Source organism: Seriola aureovittata, chromosome 22, assembly GCF_021018895.1.
Source record: "Seriola aureovittata isolate HTS-2021-v1 ecotype China chromosome 22, ASM2101889v1, whole genome shotgun sequence".
Classification (NCBI taxonomy): Eukaryota; Metazoa; Chordata; class Actinopteri; order Carangiformes; family Carangidae; genus Seriola; species Seriola aureovittata.
In genome coordinates, this window is record NC_079385.1 from 17,132,555 (window position 1) to 17,148,399 (window position 15,845).

Here is a 15,845-nt window from a genome sequence, read left to right on the forward strand (position 1 = left end):
AAGATATTGCGATGCTGGAGATGCATTAAGACACAACTGGTGTGACTGTATGGAGAAAGATACACTTCAATTAAACACATCAAAATGTAAATGTGAATGAGATTTTACAATCAATTGAAGAAAGATTTGTACTTTCAAGACCAAAAACTTTCTAGCACCACATACTGTATATGTTGTTAAACAGGTGGTCTATATTACGTCCAGCAAAGGAAGTAATGTTGTAATCCATGTCTGTTTGTTTGTCAGCAGGATCACACAGAAAGTACTGAACTGATTTACACCGAACTTGGTGGAGGGATGGATCATGAGCCAGGGAGGAACCCATTCAATGCGGTTCATTGACTAGGAATTAATTTTTCTGTTGTATGTTGTTTGACACTGGCTTGAACACTGTTGAACGTCTGAGCTCTCTGAGTGCAATACAAGCAGTTTTTAGGTGCTATATCTGTTTGCTCTTTATGCAGGTTTTAATACTTTTTCATCACATCTATTTTATGTTTTAGCATTTCCACAATTCATCTGCATCCCTAAATATATAAGGAGTCCTGAGTTTTTTGCTCAACATTGAGCCAAAGAACTTTTCAGGAGCAAAGCTACTATCAGATCAATTCTCCTGTTCCAATCAGCTTTATGAAAGCGGCACCCAAAAATCCCCCCCCCAAAAAAAGCTGTCAAACTCCACACAGCAAAATGAAAAATACTTTGTCAGATATGGGAGATAAATATGGATCATGGATCAAGGTTAAGGATGAGCTGCAAATCATCAACAACAGCACCAACAATAACACCAGCTACAGCAACACAAACACAAATAAAAACATCCAGAAGGACGACAACAACAACAACAACAACAACTGTAGCACGCTGCTGGGAGCCTGATCTGAGAACAGCCCTTCTGAGATTTTTTAGCTCCTCCCCTCAAAAACTAGTTGGATACTTGGAAGATTTTGTCTCTATCAGGTTTAATCCAGAATTTCCTGTCTGATCCTCTGTCACTTTGACACGAAACACGTCATACAACTGGTTGACATTATTATAAAAGGATTTGAGCTAACTACTACGAACATACAAGGTAATGTAAATGTGTGGATGTAGAGCATAGAATACATGAACACCTTTTAAAAACTATATTTTCACAAATATCATATATGCAGACACGGAAGAGAAATGTATACATTCTCTTGATTTATGTATTATTACATAAAAATTTTACTAAAGCTGTAAAGAATACTAAGAGTGCTAAATCTGCCATTGTGGCCATGTACAGAGATACTGAGTGTGCATAAATAAATAAAAAATCTATATTATCAGAGCATGTTTGAGTTTGTTTCTTTGTTCGACTCCCAGCATAAAAAGCACAAACCACTCCAGGATCAAAACAAATGATCATCTCAACACAATGAGCAGAAGATAGTACGATCTGAAGGCCGATGACGTTGTTTCTGAACACATACATATTAACATGTTGCTTCAGCAGAAAGACTTATAGAAGCAGGAACTCTGAATGGGAGATCTTCAAAAGACCAAGCCACTGCTACTACTTGAACTTTCTAGCTTCAAGGTATAAATGTCAAACAGTGTTGCAGAAATAAACACAGATAAACAAATATGCTGTATAAACTAAAAACAAAACAACTTTTTTGTACAGTTTCTTCTTTTGCGTCCCTCTTATTTTGAAATATTTTTACTGTTTTAACTTTTGTTTAATTTTTCTGCTCTTTAATTTTTTTTTTGTAAAGCATGTTGAGTTGCCCTTTGTGTATGAAAGCTGCAGTATATTAGAATATATTACATTTCTATTTTGTATTATTATCTAAACAGAAAACAATTAATAAACTAACAACAACAGATGCAGATTATATGTATGTGTTCAAGAACAACGCAGCCCGAGTAACTGGAAGAAATCCTTTTGAGTATATTGTAAAACAGTACTTTCTTCTGAGGGAAAAATGGAATGAAAAAAGATGAGAGCAAGAGAAGGCGAGGAGGAGAGGCGGATGAGGGGGTCAAAGGGTCACTTCAGATCTGAAGCAGGAAGTAGGAGACAGGAAGAAGAGCGTATACCTCCTGATGTCTTCGTCAGACTCCTCTGTCTCTGACCAACTGTCAAAATCACGTCAGTGTGTTAGAGTGGGTCTACTGCAATCAGATGTGTGTATATTTGTGGTTGTGTGTTACATAAGTAATAAAAGACAGGAAGGCAAAAGGTCAAAGAGAGAGAGAGAGAGAGAAAGAGAAAAGCTACGAGCAACAACACAATTCTTTTCTGCTGAGGGAGACACACAAGGGGAACATGGAAACAGGAAACAGAAGAAAGTGGAAGAAAGAGAGGGAACGAAGAACCATAAAAAGAAAAAGAGAGGAAGAGACAGAAATGTTTTCATGCCAGAGCCCAGACAATGAAGACATGATGTTGCCTGCCAACTGTTAATCACATTAACCTTCCCACCCAGAGAAGAAGAGCCATGTAAGTGATGCAGTCATTGTCTGTCTGCGATAATTAGGTTTTGTGGCTTCTTTGACAATGATGTCTCATGTCTTATGAGCACGAGGGTGTGTGTGTGTGTGTATGTGTGTGTGTGCGTGTCTGATACTGATGCCCAGGGTTAAAGGATTATATATATTCAGTAGGAGTTTATGTGGCCCTATACAAGAAACAAGATTTAGAGCAAACAGCTGTAAAGTCAGAATTATCTTTATGATCTTCATGAGGAATGAGAAGATGAATAAAGGAGCGATTTGTAAGTTTTTGCTATTGCTACATAGCTAGCGTTAGCGTTAACAGCTGCTTACTTACCAGTCTAGAAAAACGTTGTGAGTTCAGCATCAAACCTCATTCTTTTACTCGCCAAGAGCTGTATCCAGTGGTGGAAAGCAACCTCTTGTTTTGCTTCTATTTTTATCCCTTCATTTGTTCTACTGAAGTTAGCATGCTACCCAGCTAGCTACGGCTCATTTCGTCACTTTCTGATACCGAGTCACTGTAGTGCCCAGTCTGCCCTAAGGAAGTAACTGCTCAGAGGACGTACTATAACCTCTTGGTTTGTAAACTCAACAATGAACAAGGTTCTCGGCCCGACTGGTAAGTAAACAGCTGTTAATGCAGGTGAAGTTTGTGATGTTTCTGACACTTTCTCATCTCTCTCAGGGTTTAATTCTGCACTTCACTGTTGGCAGCTTAAAGTAATTAAACTCTGTATAAACAACTCTGGGTAAGATAAGTCAGATAAACTGTTAAAGCCTACATGTGAATGTTTAGAGTCTGTGTAAATGATTATGTTTTAGAAAGAAGAGTTCCGAGACAAAGTACCTTATGTTCCCCTCGTGGATCATCTCACAATCAGGCAGTCTGATGTGGCAAGAGTGCAGGAGGTAAAGAGACCAGACACACACACATTCACACACACATCCATGTATACATGCAGTCACATGAACAGAGGCGCAGGTGTGCACACACACACACACACACACACACACACACACACACACACCACACACACACACACACACACAGACACACAGCATAGGTTAGTGTGCAGCCCTGCTGGCCACAGATTCTCAAATGATTTCGATATGAATCTTGACGTTTACAATCTCTTTTTTCTTTTGTTTAATCTGAATATGGCGAAATGCTGGAGCGAATTCCAGATTTCCTGTGAGAGCTGAGAGGTTTCTAAAACTATTTCAAGACAAAATGGCAGCTTACACCCCCAAAACAGCTTTACAGTGTCAAATTCTCAATCCTCAAAATATTCAGATCAGTTTTCAGGCACTCAGCAAATTCAAAAGCAAGTTTCTGCTAACAATTCACTGACGAAATATTAGATTAGGATGTAGCAGCTAATTTTAGCATTGAATCTGACAAATCACTTGAGTGTCCGTGTGTGAACAAACAGTGTTTTCCTTTGTTAGATCCCAGAAATGAGCTAAAATTGTGCGATTACAGTGTTTTCCGACACTGTAATAATTGTAGTTCACTGACAGTTTCCTGTTTTGGCTGTGTCACTTCAGGGGTGCATCCGATAACATTTGGTTTGTCCTGGAGAACCAATCAATATCCTGGTGAATAAATGTCTTCTAATAAGTATGATCTAATTTCAGGCTAATTAAATACCTGTAAATGCAATAAAATGCAATGAAGACTGATAGTAGCAGTCCGTTTAGACCACTCATTAATATCAAGATCAGATTTCCTTCAGGGTGAGTCACTGTGATAATATGATCGTATCAGAGTTTTGATTCAGTGACTTTAACAAACATTTAGTCATTTTATGATTTTTGGTGAGATTGTAGGTTATTTAAACAGAGAATTTGTCTGTTGCAATAGAAACAGACAAACAAATAGTGAGATAATGACATGAATAATGATAACGACACTGATACGTTAATTTCATAATAAAAGCCTCTTTAGTATAATTTAATATCCCCACGCGTTAGCTATTGAACAGCAGTTACGTTAAAATTCCTTCAAAATGAGTTTTCCCTCATTTATTTAATAAATAAAACCCTTTTTCAAAGTTGAAGGATTCAATAACCCAAACATTTAATTTCATTAAACCATCAGAGTAGAAAATGAAATCACACTGAAAACTAGACACCTGATGCTAATAGACGGATTATTTTTTCTTCTATTTCTCCTTCATTCTGAGCACAAAGAAGATAACATTTAAGTATCATCATAATATAAATGTATTATTATTATATAGTTATTTCAACACTTCAATATAAAGGAATTACTGAGAGAGTAAATAAGAGGTGTGATGTGATAACGTGTACAATGTGACTACGTGTATTCTTGTAAATACAAACGTAAAAAAATAAACAAAATAAAAATGTACACCCTTTTCTATTTTTATTTACATCTAAAATAATATTTCAGTTTGCATGGACCTGTAAATATATGGTAGATTGATGGTAGTATCATTTGATAGACAGAAAAAGAAAATAAAAGCTGTGTAACTCAAACACAGAATACTGAACAGGATACGTCATAATTGTATCTCTGTATTGAAAAATAAAAAGGATTGTGGCCAATATCACACAGTAATGAAGAGACTGAGTAGCTTTAAAACAGCTACAGGCCTCAGTAGAAATAAAATATGTTTGAAGATAACTTTTAAAATTGTTACTGCTATACCATATTCATGCTCTTCCATTCCAGTTTCGTCAACAGGCTTTGAATAACACCAGTGAAATTGTCTGTACAGTGTTGTTGTGATGTCTTACTTGCTCCAGTAGACTCTTCCGTCGATAGTCTGCATCTCACCGAGCATGGCCAGCAGCAAGGAAGATTTCCCACAACCCACCTGGCCCACAATCATTGTCAGCTGACCTGAACAAACAGAAAAGTTTGAGGAGGATAATTCGTTTATTTTTACTTTATTCTCAATTGTAATTATATCGTCATTTGTACATACTTCCGCGCATGCTTTCAAAAACACAATACGCAGCAATGGCGTGTTCAAATTCACTTAACAAATGCAGGCGAGGTCGTGAGAATTTTGAGACCTAAAAGAGGGGTCAGAGGTCGGAAAAGGCTGAGTCACCCCCCCCCCGCTACAACAATACAACCGATAACCTTAACCCCAAACTTAACCTCGCTGATAAAAAATACAAGTATGAGATGAATAAACTTAAAACCTTTTTCCTCTTCACATGGACACACAAGCTGTTGGTTCTTAAAAACCAATACACTCTGAAATACCGCCAACTCAAACTGAACATTAGAACCCTAATGAAAGAGGATTTACTGCAGGACTGTTGTATTAGACTGCATTGGATTTATCTAGGTGTTCCTAATAAACTGCCAGCTTGAGATTCTATCCATCCAATGACTTCATTAATTAATTATCCCCTTAAAATTTAACCATCAGCGCTGCATGCCCAAACCTAACCCTTAATCCAAGTCTGACTTTATTCCAAACCCAAGTTCTAATGCTAAAATAGAAACTCAACTCAAGGAAGTAAAGAGCAGCCTAAATGTCTTCACAATTCGCACAAAGATAGAAGTACAAAAACACACACACACACACACACTAAATTACACCAGCACTTGGCAGAACAAGCAATTCCTGTTTGTCTCAGTAGTAGGGATAGCAAGCAAGTCACTTCCCAGGGGAAGATACAAGTGTGCGTGTGTGTGATATACTACACGGCCCATCTGTTGGCAGCCTCCTGAAAATGACCTAGTCTCCTGACACTTGGTATTTCAGTGACATGCCTGCAGCATTAGTGTAAGTTATAGTGTACTTCCCCGACAGCACGTCTGCATGTTTCATTCACATTTTTATCACAGCTTTCTCACAGTGTGATGAATTTAAGCTTCTAACCCGCTGACAGACTAGAGACTGAATAAAGAACATTACCCCAAAATCTACAGCGACTTATAGAAGAACTAGTTTTCAAAACTGAAATAAGAAACAATAAAAGAGGGTGTAGATTCATGAGCAGCAGGAATACTTTGATAAAGAGATAACACTCCAATCAAAAACATTATACGGAGGACTTTCCTGTGACATGACACACACTCTGGCAGCCACACTGAAGGTCCTTAACGTCTGGGCAACACCAGAGGAGAACGGATGGTTGTGCTTCTAAAATTACAACACTCAGCTGTCTGAGCAAACAGCAACGTCAGTTCCTGTTGGGAATTGAAGCGGTGATTATGTTGTAATCCAACTATTGACTTTACCCTAACACAACGCTATTTTCATTAAGTTTTTAACATTACATCAGAGTTTTTCTCCAGTATACAACCTCAGACCGGGTTGTTTTGTCACGCTTGTGCTAACTGACTGACTCTTTATACTGTATATATTTATAAGATATACAAGATACAGACGGCATTGGCATTAAACGCATCACATAGTCATAAATCATATTCAATCTGACTGTGTTGGACAAAGACGGGAAATTTTAATTGTCATGGTTACCAACATCTGCTTTAACAGGCAATTCACATTAGCGACAGAAAGTTTTCAGTTTTTTTTCTAGGCTGCATTAAGTCATTATTCTTATTTATTTATTTATATCAAATTCTCAGGATCTCCTGGTGTTTTTATTGTTTTGGTTTTTTTTAGTTTTTTTTTTTAATTCTGATGAAATTGTGAATGCAAGCTTGGCTATAAGTGTATCATCGTGCGGTGGATGGGTTGGTCCTACCTGTCGGGATGCGGATGTTGATGTCCGACAACGTGGACAGGTTGCTTCCCCAGGTGAAGAATCCATTACTCACCTAAGAAAAAAAAGAAAAAGAAAACAGAGGGATGAAGAGAAATGTCTTGCTAAAGCGCAGAGGCTTTGCCCTGAATTAAATGTATTTATTTATCTATAATTTAATTTATTTCATCTTAAACTGAATAGTACAAAAAGTATTACACCTAATGTTGCACATTATGCAACATATGACCGACTACGTGCTGTTCCCTTGTGATTCGTGGACCCGCCAGAGTAAAGCTCATGACCCATTTTATGTCCTGACCCAGAGTTTAAGAAACCCTAACAGTGAGTTCACTGCAGTAAACACTGCTGAGATAGCTGCATTACACAAGCAGGAACACACACTGCGCTCATGGTATGAGGGACTCCAAACCCAATGTCGCCCTGTCATGAGTTTCTCAGGTTTGGAGAGTTCACTGTGCTTTTTCTTAATTTAAATGTGTTAAGGTTCAAAACAATGACATCAAAGAGAATGTGAAGGCTTAAGGTCATCACTGTGGATTGAATGTAAATGTACATTTCAAAATTTTGATTTTCAAACAAAAACACTCTGTTTTGAATAATTATTTCTGTCCATCAAAAACATTTTTAAAACGGGATCTAAAGATTAAGTTTACTTTGATTTCTTTGAAGTAAAAATCTGCCTTCAAACTGCTGTCAGATCAATAAAGCAAGTCAACGAAAGGAAGGAATGAATCAACTTTATTATCTCGTTTGACAGCAACTACACTTTGATTAATGACCATCAACATCAGATCTGATATTTCTGCCAACTTTTTCTCAAACGGTAAAATCATGACGACTATTCTAAATAAAGATTTTGTCTTAAACATGGACAACAACCTGGGATTTTCATGCCATATTTAATTTTCTAATAGGAAATAGTAATAGTAATGGTTAATTTCTGTTTCTTTCTTTAGCTTTAATTAGATTTTTATTTTTATTTGTGTGCAGATGGGTTAACCTGAGTGTATAAGTATGCATTTATTTTAAGTCTTTTGTTCCAAATAAAAAATCTAAATAAAAAAACGATGCTCAGTGACAATAAATGTAAATCTTTAGCCTCCATTGTTGGTGCAAATAAAAGTTGTTGTGGCCTATTTTTGGTGTTTTCCTTTAGCAGATGGCTGCAAAGTAAGATCGCAAAATTCCAGCACCCTCAACATACGTGCAACACGTGCAATATATATGATAAAAATAAATAAAAAAACATTTTGTGTGAACCAGCCAAATGAGTATTTTCTACAATTAATGTTCCAAAAACTTCGTATCTAGACCCCATCAAGTGATCTATCACCCTGCTTCCTGCTAGGACTCTGTTTACATTCCTCCCATCTGTTGCATTTATTTGTTTATTTCATGTTTATTTTATCTGACAACCCCCACCCCCCACCCCCCACCCCGGCCTTGACTCCACTGTTTCCCTTCTCCCCATGACACAGATCCCAAAAGACATCCACAGACAGGAACATCTTTGTAAGCAAATATCTAAGAGGAACTCACTTAAAACGTATTTATCTGTTCCGTTTTTAGAGATTTGGACCATCGGGGAAAACGGTGACACAAGATTATCTCGTCAGATGTTTCAAACATAACTTAAAATTTAGAAAATCTCTGAGAACAGACATCTGATATTTATATTACAGTATTGATTTGATGGTTATTTTATCTGATTGTCTTATATTTACTGATTTAAAAAAAACATCACAGTGAAATCTGCCCATCAGGAAATAACAAACTGATTTTGTAGCTACTGAGACAAAACTTTTCTAAGGAAGGATGAAGTAAAAAAAAAAAAAGGAAAAGAGAGATAAAATCAAAAAGAAGGACAGCGGGGGAGGAGAGAGGGAGACTGAGTGAAACAAGAAAATAAGGAAATGTGGGGTCACTGAAAGATTATTCAATCCACCAGGCAGGAGGCCAGAGGAAGTGGTCCCGAACAGTTGTGCTTATAAGCTACTGTTTATGTGACACAGGAGAAAAGATCAATTCAAGAATTGCTGGTTTTATGGCAACAACCGTGAATCAAAACATCCTCAGTATTATCAATAATCAATGCTATGTCTGTACCTAAGGACATCTCATTCAGTGTGTGTGAAGTTGCACAACTTTTGCACCACAGCGTGAATTCAAACATTGATGCATTTGGGATGTAACACATAAAATGGACCCTTATCTAACCCTGTGTTGGATGCAAGACATCACACAGATGCATGTTGGGAGATATTTAGCTCCCTGAACTTACATGACATTAGAAAAGGTTGCAAAACTATGTGGCAAAAAAAAGTACATTATGTGGTCTCAACTGTTGACGTACTTTTGGTCTGGGACTGTTCTTCCTGGTTCGCGATAGACCCCTTAGAGGGAAATCTTACTGCTACAGCAGACTTATTTTAGACAATAGTGTTCTTCCACCGTTTTGTGGCCCTAGTTTATATTTGGCCCCCTGCACAAAACTAGCTCCATAAGAACTTGACCAGCCTCAACACGACTCTGACCTCAACCCCATCCAGCACCTTTGGGATGAACCAAAGGCTGTCCCAGAAGAGCGGAGGCTGTTACAGCAGCATATTAATGCCTGTCATTTTGTTCAACTCAGGGTGTCCACATACTTATGTCCATGTAATGTACAAGAGAGGAGATTTTCTTATTGAATACTTATTTTGATTAACTGATGAGGACCTACAGAGAAAACTCACAGTGTATTCCACTGTGCTGTCTCTCTCTCTCTCTCTCTTGTTAATTAACGGCCCGACGTCCGCTCGGTAGCGTCACTCCACAGGGATGAGACAGGAAGAGCGGCCTTCCCTCGCAGAGGGGCTGAGAAAATGTTGGACAAATTCACAAGGCCCTTTCAGGGGCAATGGATTCTCGTGTGAATCCTACACTTCCTGAGTCCACGCACACATCCACAGATACACACACACGTAAACACGCGTCACATGTACGATCGCAGACACCAGCAAAAGACCCGTAGATGTACAGTACAAACACTGAAGATATGCAACAGCTGTTGATAGAGATAAGTGAATAATTATAATAATAGTGAGCAGCTTGTGTGAGTGTTGACCATAGTACATACAGAAATATCTGTATATTCTCTGTACTGTCATTTCAGGCAAGATCCAAAATGTTTAATAAGACTTTAGTTTGTTAATCTCTTATTACCTCTCATTCAAAACACATCTGAAAAAGCAGCTGTCAGACATTTTTTAAAGCTGACATATAACAGATAAACTCATTCTCTTGCCAGCATGACTTGGCCTGTTTCCTGGTAGCTAATATCATTAATAATAAATGGTGTTTTGATTATATTGTCCACCCTCTAGGTGTGCAGTTTGTCAAGTGCACACTTTGTTTTTAACTGTCAACAAAAGAATATAAAAGTAGCAGCAACTCATATTAGATTACCTATTACATGGAAATGGTAAATGGACTGCACTTATATGCACTTCTCACTTTACCCACACCCACACCCACACCCACACACACACCCACACACACACACACACACACACACACACACACACACACACTGATGGAACAGCCATCAGAGGCAATCTGGGGTTCAGTATCTTGCCCAAGGCGCGAGGTGGAGGAGCCAGGGATCGAACCCACCAACCTACTGATTAGTAGACGACCTTCCTGTGCCACAGCCGCCCCCATGTAAAAATCTGGGTGAATATTGGGTTTAAAAATACAACTTGAAATGCAACCACAGTGTGGTTTGGGTTTTTTATATAATTTGAGGGTCGGTGGTGCAAAAATAAATGAGTATTTTTACATTAATTCTCTTACATAGTTTATTATAAACTACAGCTATCAGTGGAACATTAACTGTGGGTTTTCTTTGTTTAAAATCAGTAACAAATGATGAGTCTCATTTATATCTTCTGTTACTTAATTCTTCAAAATAATGTATTTCTGTTGATCACTCCTCTCAACATCTCCATCCAAATGATATCCCACTCCTCTGTTACTAAACTTATCTATCCCCTACGGTGTCTTTATACTTTATCACTGAGCGGAGACTGTAAAGTGCCAAGCAAGCGTCTGGAAAGCTGAGTTCATTGCTCCTGAATGTGCAGCCTTTAAACACCTCAGTGTCTCGCACAGAAAAGCCTCTTGAACTTCAGTCAGTCTGACATCAACACAAAGTTTTCGACTAGTTTTATAGAGCCGGTTTTGCCTCTGACACCTACAACCAACTGATTTACAGCACTTCTAAAACTTGAAAAACTCAGAATAAAGAAATTTCTCCTGTAAAGTCATTAATTCTGTTCCTTCCTAATCCTTCTCCACTGCTACTGACATGATCACAGTCACTGCTGGGGCGAGTCCACGGACACTTTTTTCTGGATCCTTCACAAGATCCAAAACCTTCTAAACCATTAACTGGTAGTTATGTCTTTGTTGTCTGTGAGACTTCATACTATTTTTCTGTCCTCACCAGTCATTCCTCAATGTGTGAACTTTGACCCTGACCTTTACAGCCACATCCTCCGTCTCCGTGGGTCTCATCTGACGCCTGGTCGGCTGCTCGTAGTTGTCCATCTGGTAACGCATTGGCTGCTTCCTGTTGATGGCTTTGGTCTTGAGGGGGATATCAAAAAGGACGAGGGGAGGGATGGGAGTGAGGGGGGACAAAAAGGAGAGATTTGAAGTTAGTATTAACTAATAAACTGAAGACTTTCCTGCATCCGCTTCAGTTCCTTGGGGAGAAGAAGAAGTGCGGGGGTTCCTCCTCCCCCCCGATAAAGACCTTCAGGATGTTGCCCCAAAGGACTCAATCCCACTGCTACCACATTATCCTGCTCTTATTATCCAGACACACTATACATATAAACTATACTGTACAAGTTCAAGTGAAGTCCTCAGCCCCTCAACATTATAGATATTTGCACCAACATCAAGACTTGATGAATTGATTGAAGAAAAGATCAGGGGGCCACTGAAGACATCAGGGTTCATCCCCTGAGGACCTCGAATATCTATAACATTATCATCACTGGGCCTCGCCGAGTTATCAAGCACAACAGTGCTCCAGCCTGCAGTGTGGAAGTCCAAGACATTTGCTGTTTATTACACAATGTTATTAGGAGCAGTATCTTTGGAAAACTCCAGCGTACAGAAAAGCAGTGCTGTTACATTTACACTTCTAAATGGATGGACTAGGTAGTTGGAACAAGTAGTGATACATCAGGTTATAGAGAAAAAGAGATGACACGTTACTTTCTTCACTGTTTGATTGATTTAATCATCCAAGGGAAAGTGCAGTCCGCACCATAGCAGTAGCCACTTAGCTGCTTATCTTAGCTCAATTTTTTTCCAGCTACGCAATTACGACTTTGAGTTTGTAATGGCTTCATGAACGGAAGCTAATGCAGCTGCTTAAAACAGCTGCAAATGGGGCTTTCAAGGTAAGTGGAGCAGTATAATATCGATAATGACAAACTATTACTGTTAGTTTTATATTGCCCGGATAACTATACAGTTGAAATCAGTTACTGAATAATAATTTTTTAATGATATTCTATTATAAACAATGATATGTCATTTTTGAAAACCATTATGCCTTTCAAGAGTCACTCTGCTCTGTGGTCCAACTGTCCATTTCAGACACAAACAGTGATAATCCCACTGCAACATAATAGTCACCATGTGACTCAGTCGCCTGAAACCACAGACAGACACCGGATTAGAGTCTGGGCTGCAGTTCACTGGGTGGCAATGCCCCCCCCCGCCACCATGGCCTTCAAACCTTTTAAACAATTAGTTCTGAGAAAATAAAAAATAACTAAGAAATGATATACTATACATGTTGATGTTGTAAATATTCATCCAGTCAGCCCCATTCACTTTACGAGGTTTTTGAGATTGCAGCTCAAAAATAGAATCGTGTTGCATTGCAGCAATGTGAGCATCCAATCACAGAACACCCTGCAAAAAAAATTCCTGTGAAATTTACTGACATTTGAACATTTGAATGCTTTGACTGTTGCAAACATCTGCATGAGCAGGTGGTTTTAGTCCGCATCTATTTTGAGCTAAAGGAGTTGGATGTTTCTCAACTTGTAAATTTTTTATTCTTGTAAAGCTTAAAAGATTTGTTTAAAGAAAGTTTTATCTGTTATTTATGTGTTTCTGTCTTCACTGTGCCACAAAAACACAGATTTTCTATCAAAAGTTGGATGTTTTTATGGCTTAAATCTTAGATAAGCAGTTCTATAGAATTTTTTAATAATGCTGAAGAGTTTCCTTTTTCTTGTTTCGATGCTCTGCTGCTTTTCACAGTGCGTCACGACATTTCCCTGTCGAAAACCTGTCCCTAAACACCCTATTAAAGCAACCTGTTGGCACAATGGAAACGACACGAGTTACCTGGAGTAACATGGAAGGAATGTGCAAAGTGCAACTGATCCAAACCCTGTCCCAGGGAAACTGGCTGTTAAACTCATCACCTTAAAGCGATTTCTTGGCACCCTCGGCGTGCTTTGTTAACACCATCTGTTTTAAATACAGGATAAATGTTTGGATTTTTCACAGTTTGAAGGTCTTCATTAGCCAGAAGTGTCGTTTAACGTGACATCTGTAAACTGCATGTGCTTCAGACCTAAACTGACGACAGGGAGAAAAACAGCTCTGCAGCAGGTTCAACCACTGACGTTATGTTCAACAGTTCAACATGTCGGCTGCTTTTTGAAGGAAAGTTTGATTTCATGTTCAATATAATAAATTAAAGGAAAATTCCCTTTAATCTTATTTTCACTGTTTTTTTTTTTTATTCAATATCAGCTACATTATAATCAACAAGTTAGTTGCAGAGATACTTTTCCTTTCAGAAAAGTGACATGTATGATTTAACATTCTCTGAAAAAGTCACAAGTTTAACCAATTTGTCTAAAACATTTACTTAGAATTGGAAACAAACTAAATTTGGGCGAGTTAGTACACAAGATAGATGCAAATTCACATATTTTAACAATGCAATCACAAGGTGAAGGTGCAGGTGGGCTCACCTTAATTTGGACCGACCACCTGGTCTGTCATCTATCTAAAGAACATAATAAGGGGTTTACTGCTGTGTCTAAAATTGTTTCTGCAGATATCAGCAGATAACTCCCACGGCTTGACAGGACTTTCCAGGCCCAATTTAGTTATAAAATGAAAATTGATGTGCCATTTGCCGAATTTATCGTTATCATTTATATTTTCTTTTTTTTTTGTTTATTGATCTGGTATCAGATGGACTCACCGCCCCAAGGTGTTTTTTTCCAGCTTCCAAGGAAACAGATATGTCTCCATTTCTCCAGCTGTCGTCTCCAATTTCATCACTCTGAAGAAACTCTCCGAGCTTCTGGACACTGTAACACACACACACACACACACACACACACACACACACACGCACACACACACACACACACACACACACACACACACACACACACACACACACACACACACACACACGCACAGACACACGCACAGACACACACACACACGCACACAGTCCAAGAATAAGTGTAATTGTGACGATACCAATACCAGTAATCTCTCAGGAGGTTAGAGTTTCTCTTCGCTGCTGTCAAGTTTCTTCCATGTTCCTTTAATTAAATTTAGGACAGAACCTCATCCAGTTTGTGACACAGCATCTCCAGTTTGTCTTCCTTAGTTAGTCAGGTCCACAACCCCCCTCTCAGTCAGTCTATACAGCCTCTGCAGTAAAATTCAATCTCTTTACAATAGGAGCAAATGCAACATAAAGCACAGTAGTTCTCACACTCACCTGACCAGAGCCTTCACAGCAAACCTGACCACAGTGGAGAGCAGGAAGAGAGGGGTGACCAGGATGTGGAACAAGGCCAGAGCTGCGAAGGCCTCAGAGGGAGTGGGACCGGTTTTATTGATGAAGTGATGCATCACGAACGTCTACGAGACAGGATTTAAATTTTTTACCATATCTCTGTCATACTCATCATAGATCAGTAACACAGAATCATGAATATAAAGGTTTTCCTTTTACAGTGGCAAATTTGACTTACCGCAAGAACGGCAGCAATGGGAATAGCAGCATTCATAAAAACTTCAGAGAGAGAGAGAGAGAGAGAGAGAGAGAGAGAGAGAGAGAGAGAAGAGAGAGAGAGAGAGAGAGAGAGAGAGAGAGAGAGGTTTTAATGCATTGGTTTAAGATTAGCAGGAATGTGATTTAGCTGAATTAAATGTTGAAGTTTCACAAGTGTAACAACTGGACAGGAAGTCAACAGCTAATTTTACTTGATTTTAACATAATTTCTAACATAATTTGAAACAAAATGATACTGTAATGATCAGTTATTTTTGACTAAAAGTGCTGAGTTTGTCTTCTGCAAGTAATTTAAACTCCTGTCTTCGTTTTCATCTTACTTGACAAAGACGTGTAGAACGCGAAGGTCTTGAGGCTGGTGAGCTCTTTGCTTCTGGTCTCCTCCACGCTGTCACAGAAGATGTTCTCCCAGGCGTACAGCTTCAGCAGCTTTATGCCCTTTAAGATCTCTGTGGTCTTCTTCAGACGATCTGTGGAGTGTTCCTGAAGGAGACAACAGGAGATAAAGATGATGTGTTAATCTGTACCAACGTTACAAGAC

At 38.6% G+C, this 15,845-nt stretch overlaps 1 protein-coding gene across 1 annotated transcript in view; it reads right to left on the bottom strand.

The window, feature by feature from the left end:
- abcc9 (ATP-binding cassette, sub-family C (CFTR/MRP), member 9) overlaps positions 1–15,845 on the bottom strand; it is a 50,646-nt gene that overhangs the window by 26,947 nt on the left and 7,854 nt on the right. The window contains exons 11-19 of the mRNA XM_056367543.1: positions 15,625–15,787; positions 15,264–15,304; positions 15,008–15,150; positions 14,474–14,582; positions 11,704–11,811; positions 7,162–7,234; positions 5,227–5,332; positions 3,311–3,349; positions 2,065–2,103 (exon numbers count right to left, since the gene is read on the bottom strand). Coding sequence (XP_056223518.1) covers positions 2,065–2,103; positions 3,311–3,349; positions 5,227–5,332; positions 7,162–7,234; positions 11,704–11,811; positions 14,474–14,582; positions 15,008–15,150; positions 15,264–15,304; positions 15,625–15,787 — 821 coding nt within the window. The remainder of the gene's footprint in view (positions 1–2,064; positions 2,104–3,310; positions 3,350–5,226; positions 5,333–7,161; positions 7,235–11,703; positions 11,812–14,473; positions 14,583–15,007; positions 15,151–15,263; positions 15,305–15,624; positions 15,788–15,845) is intronic.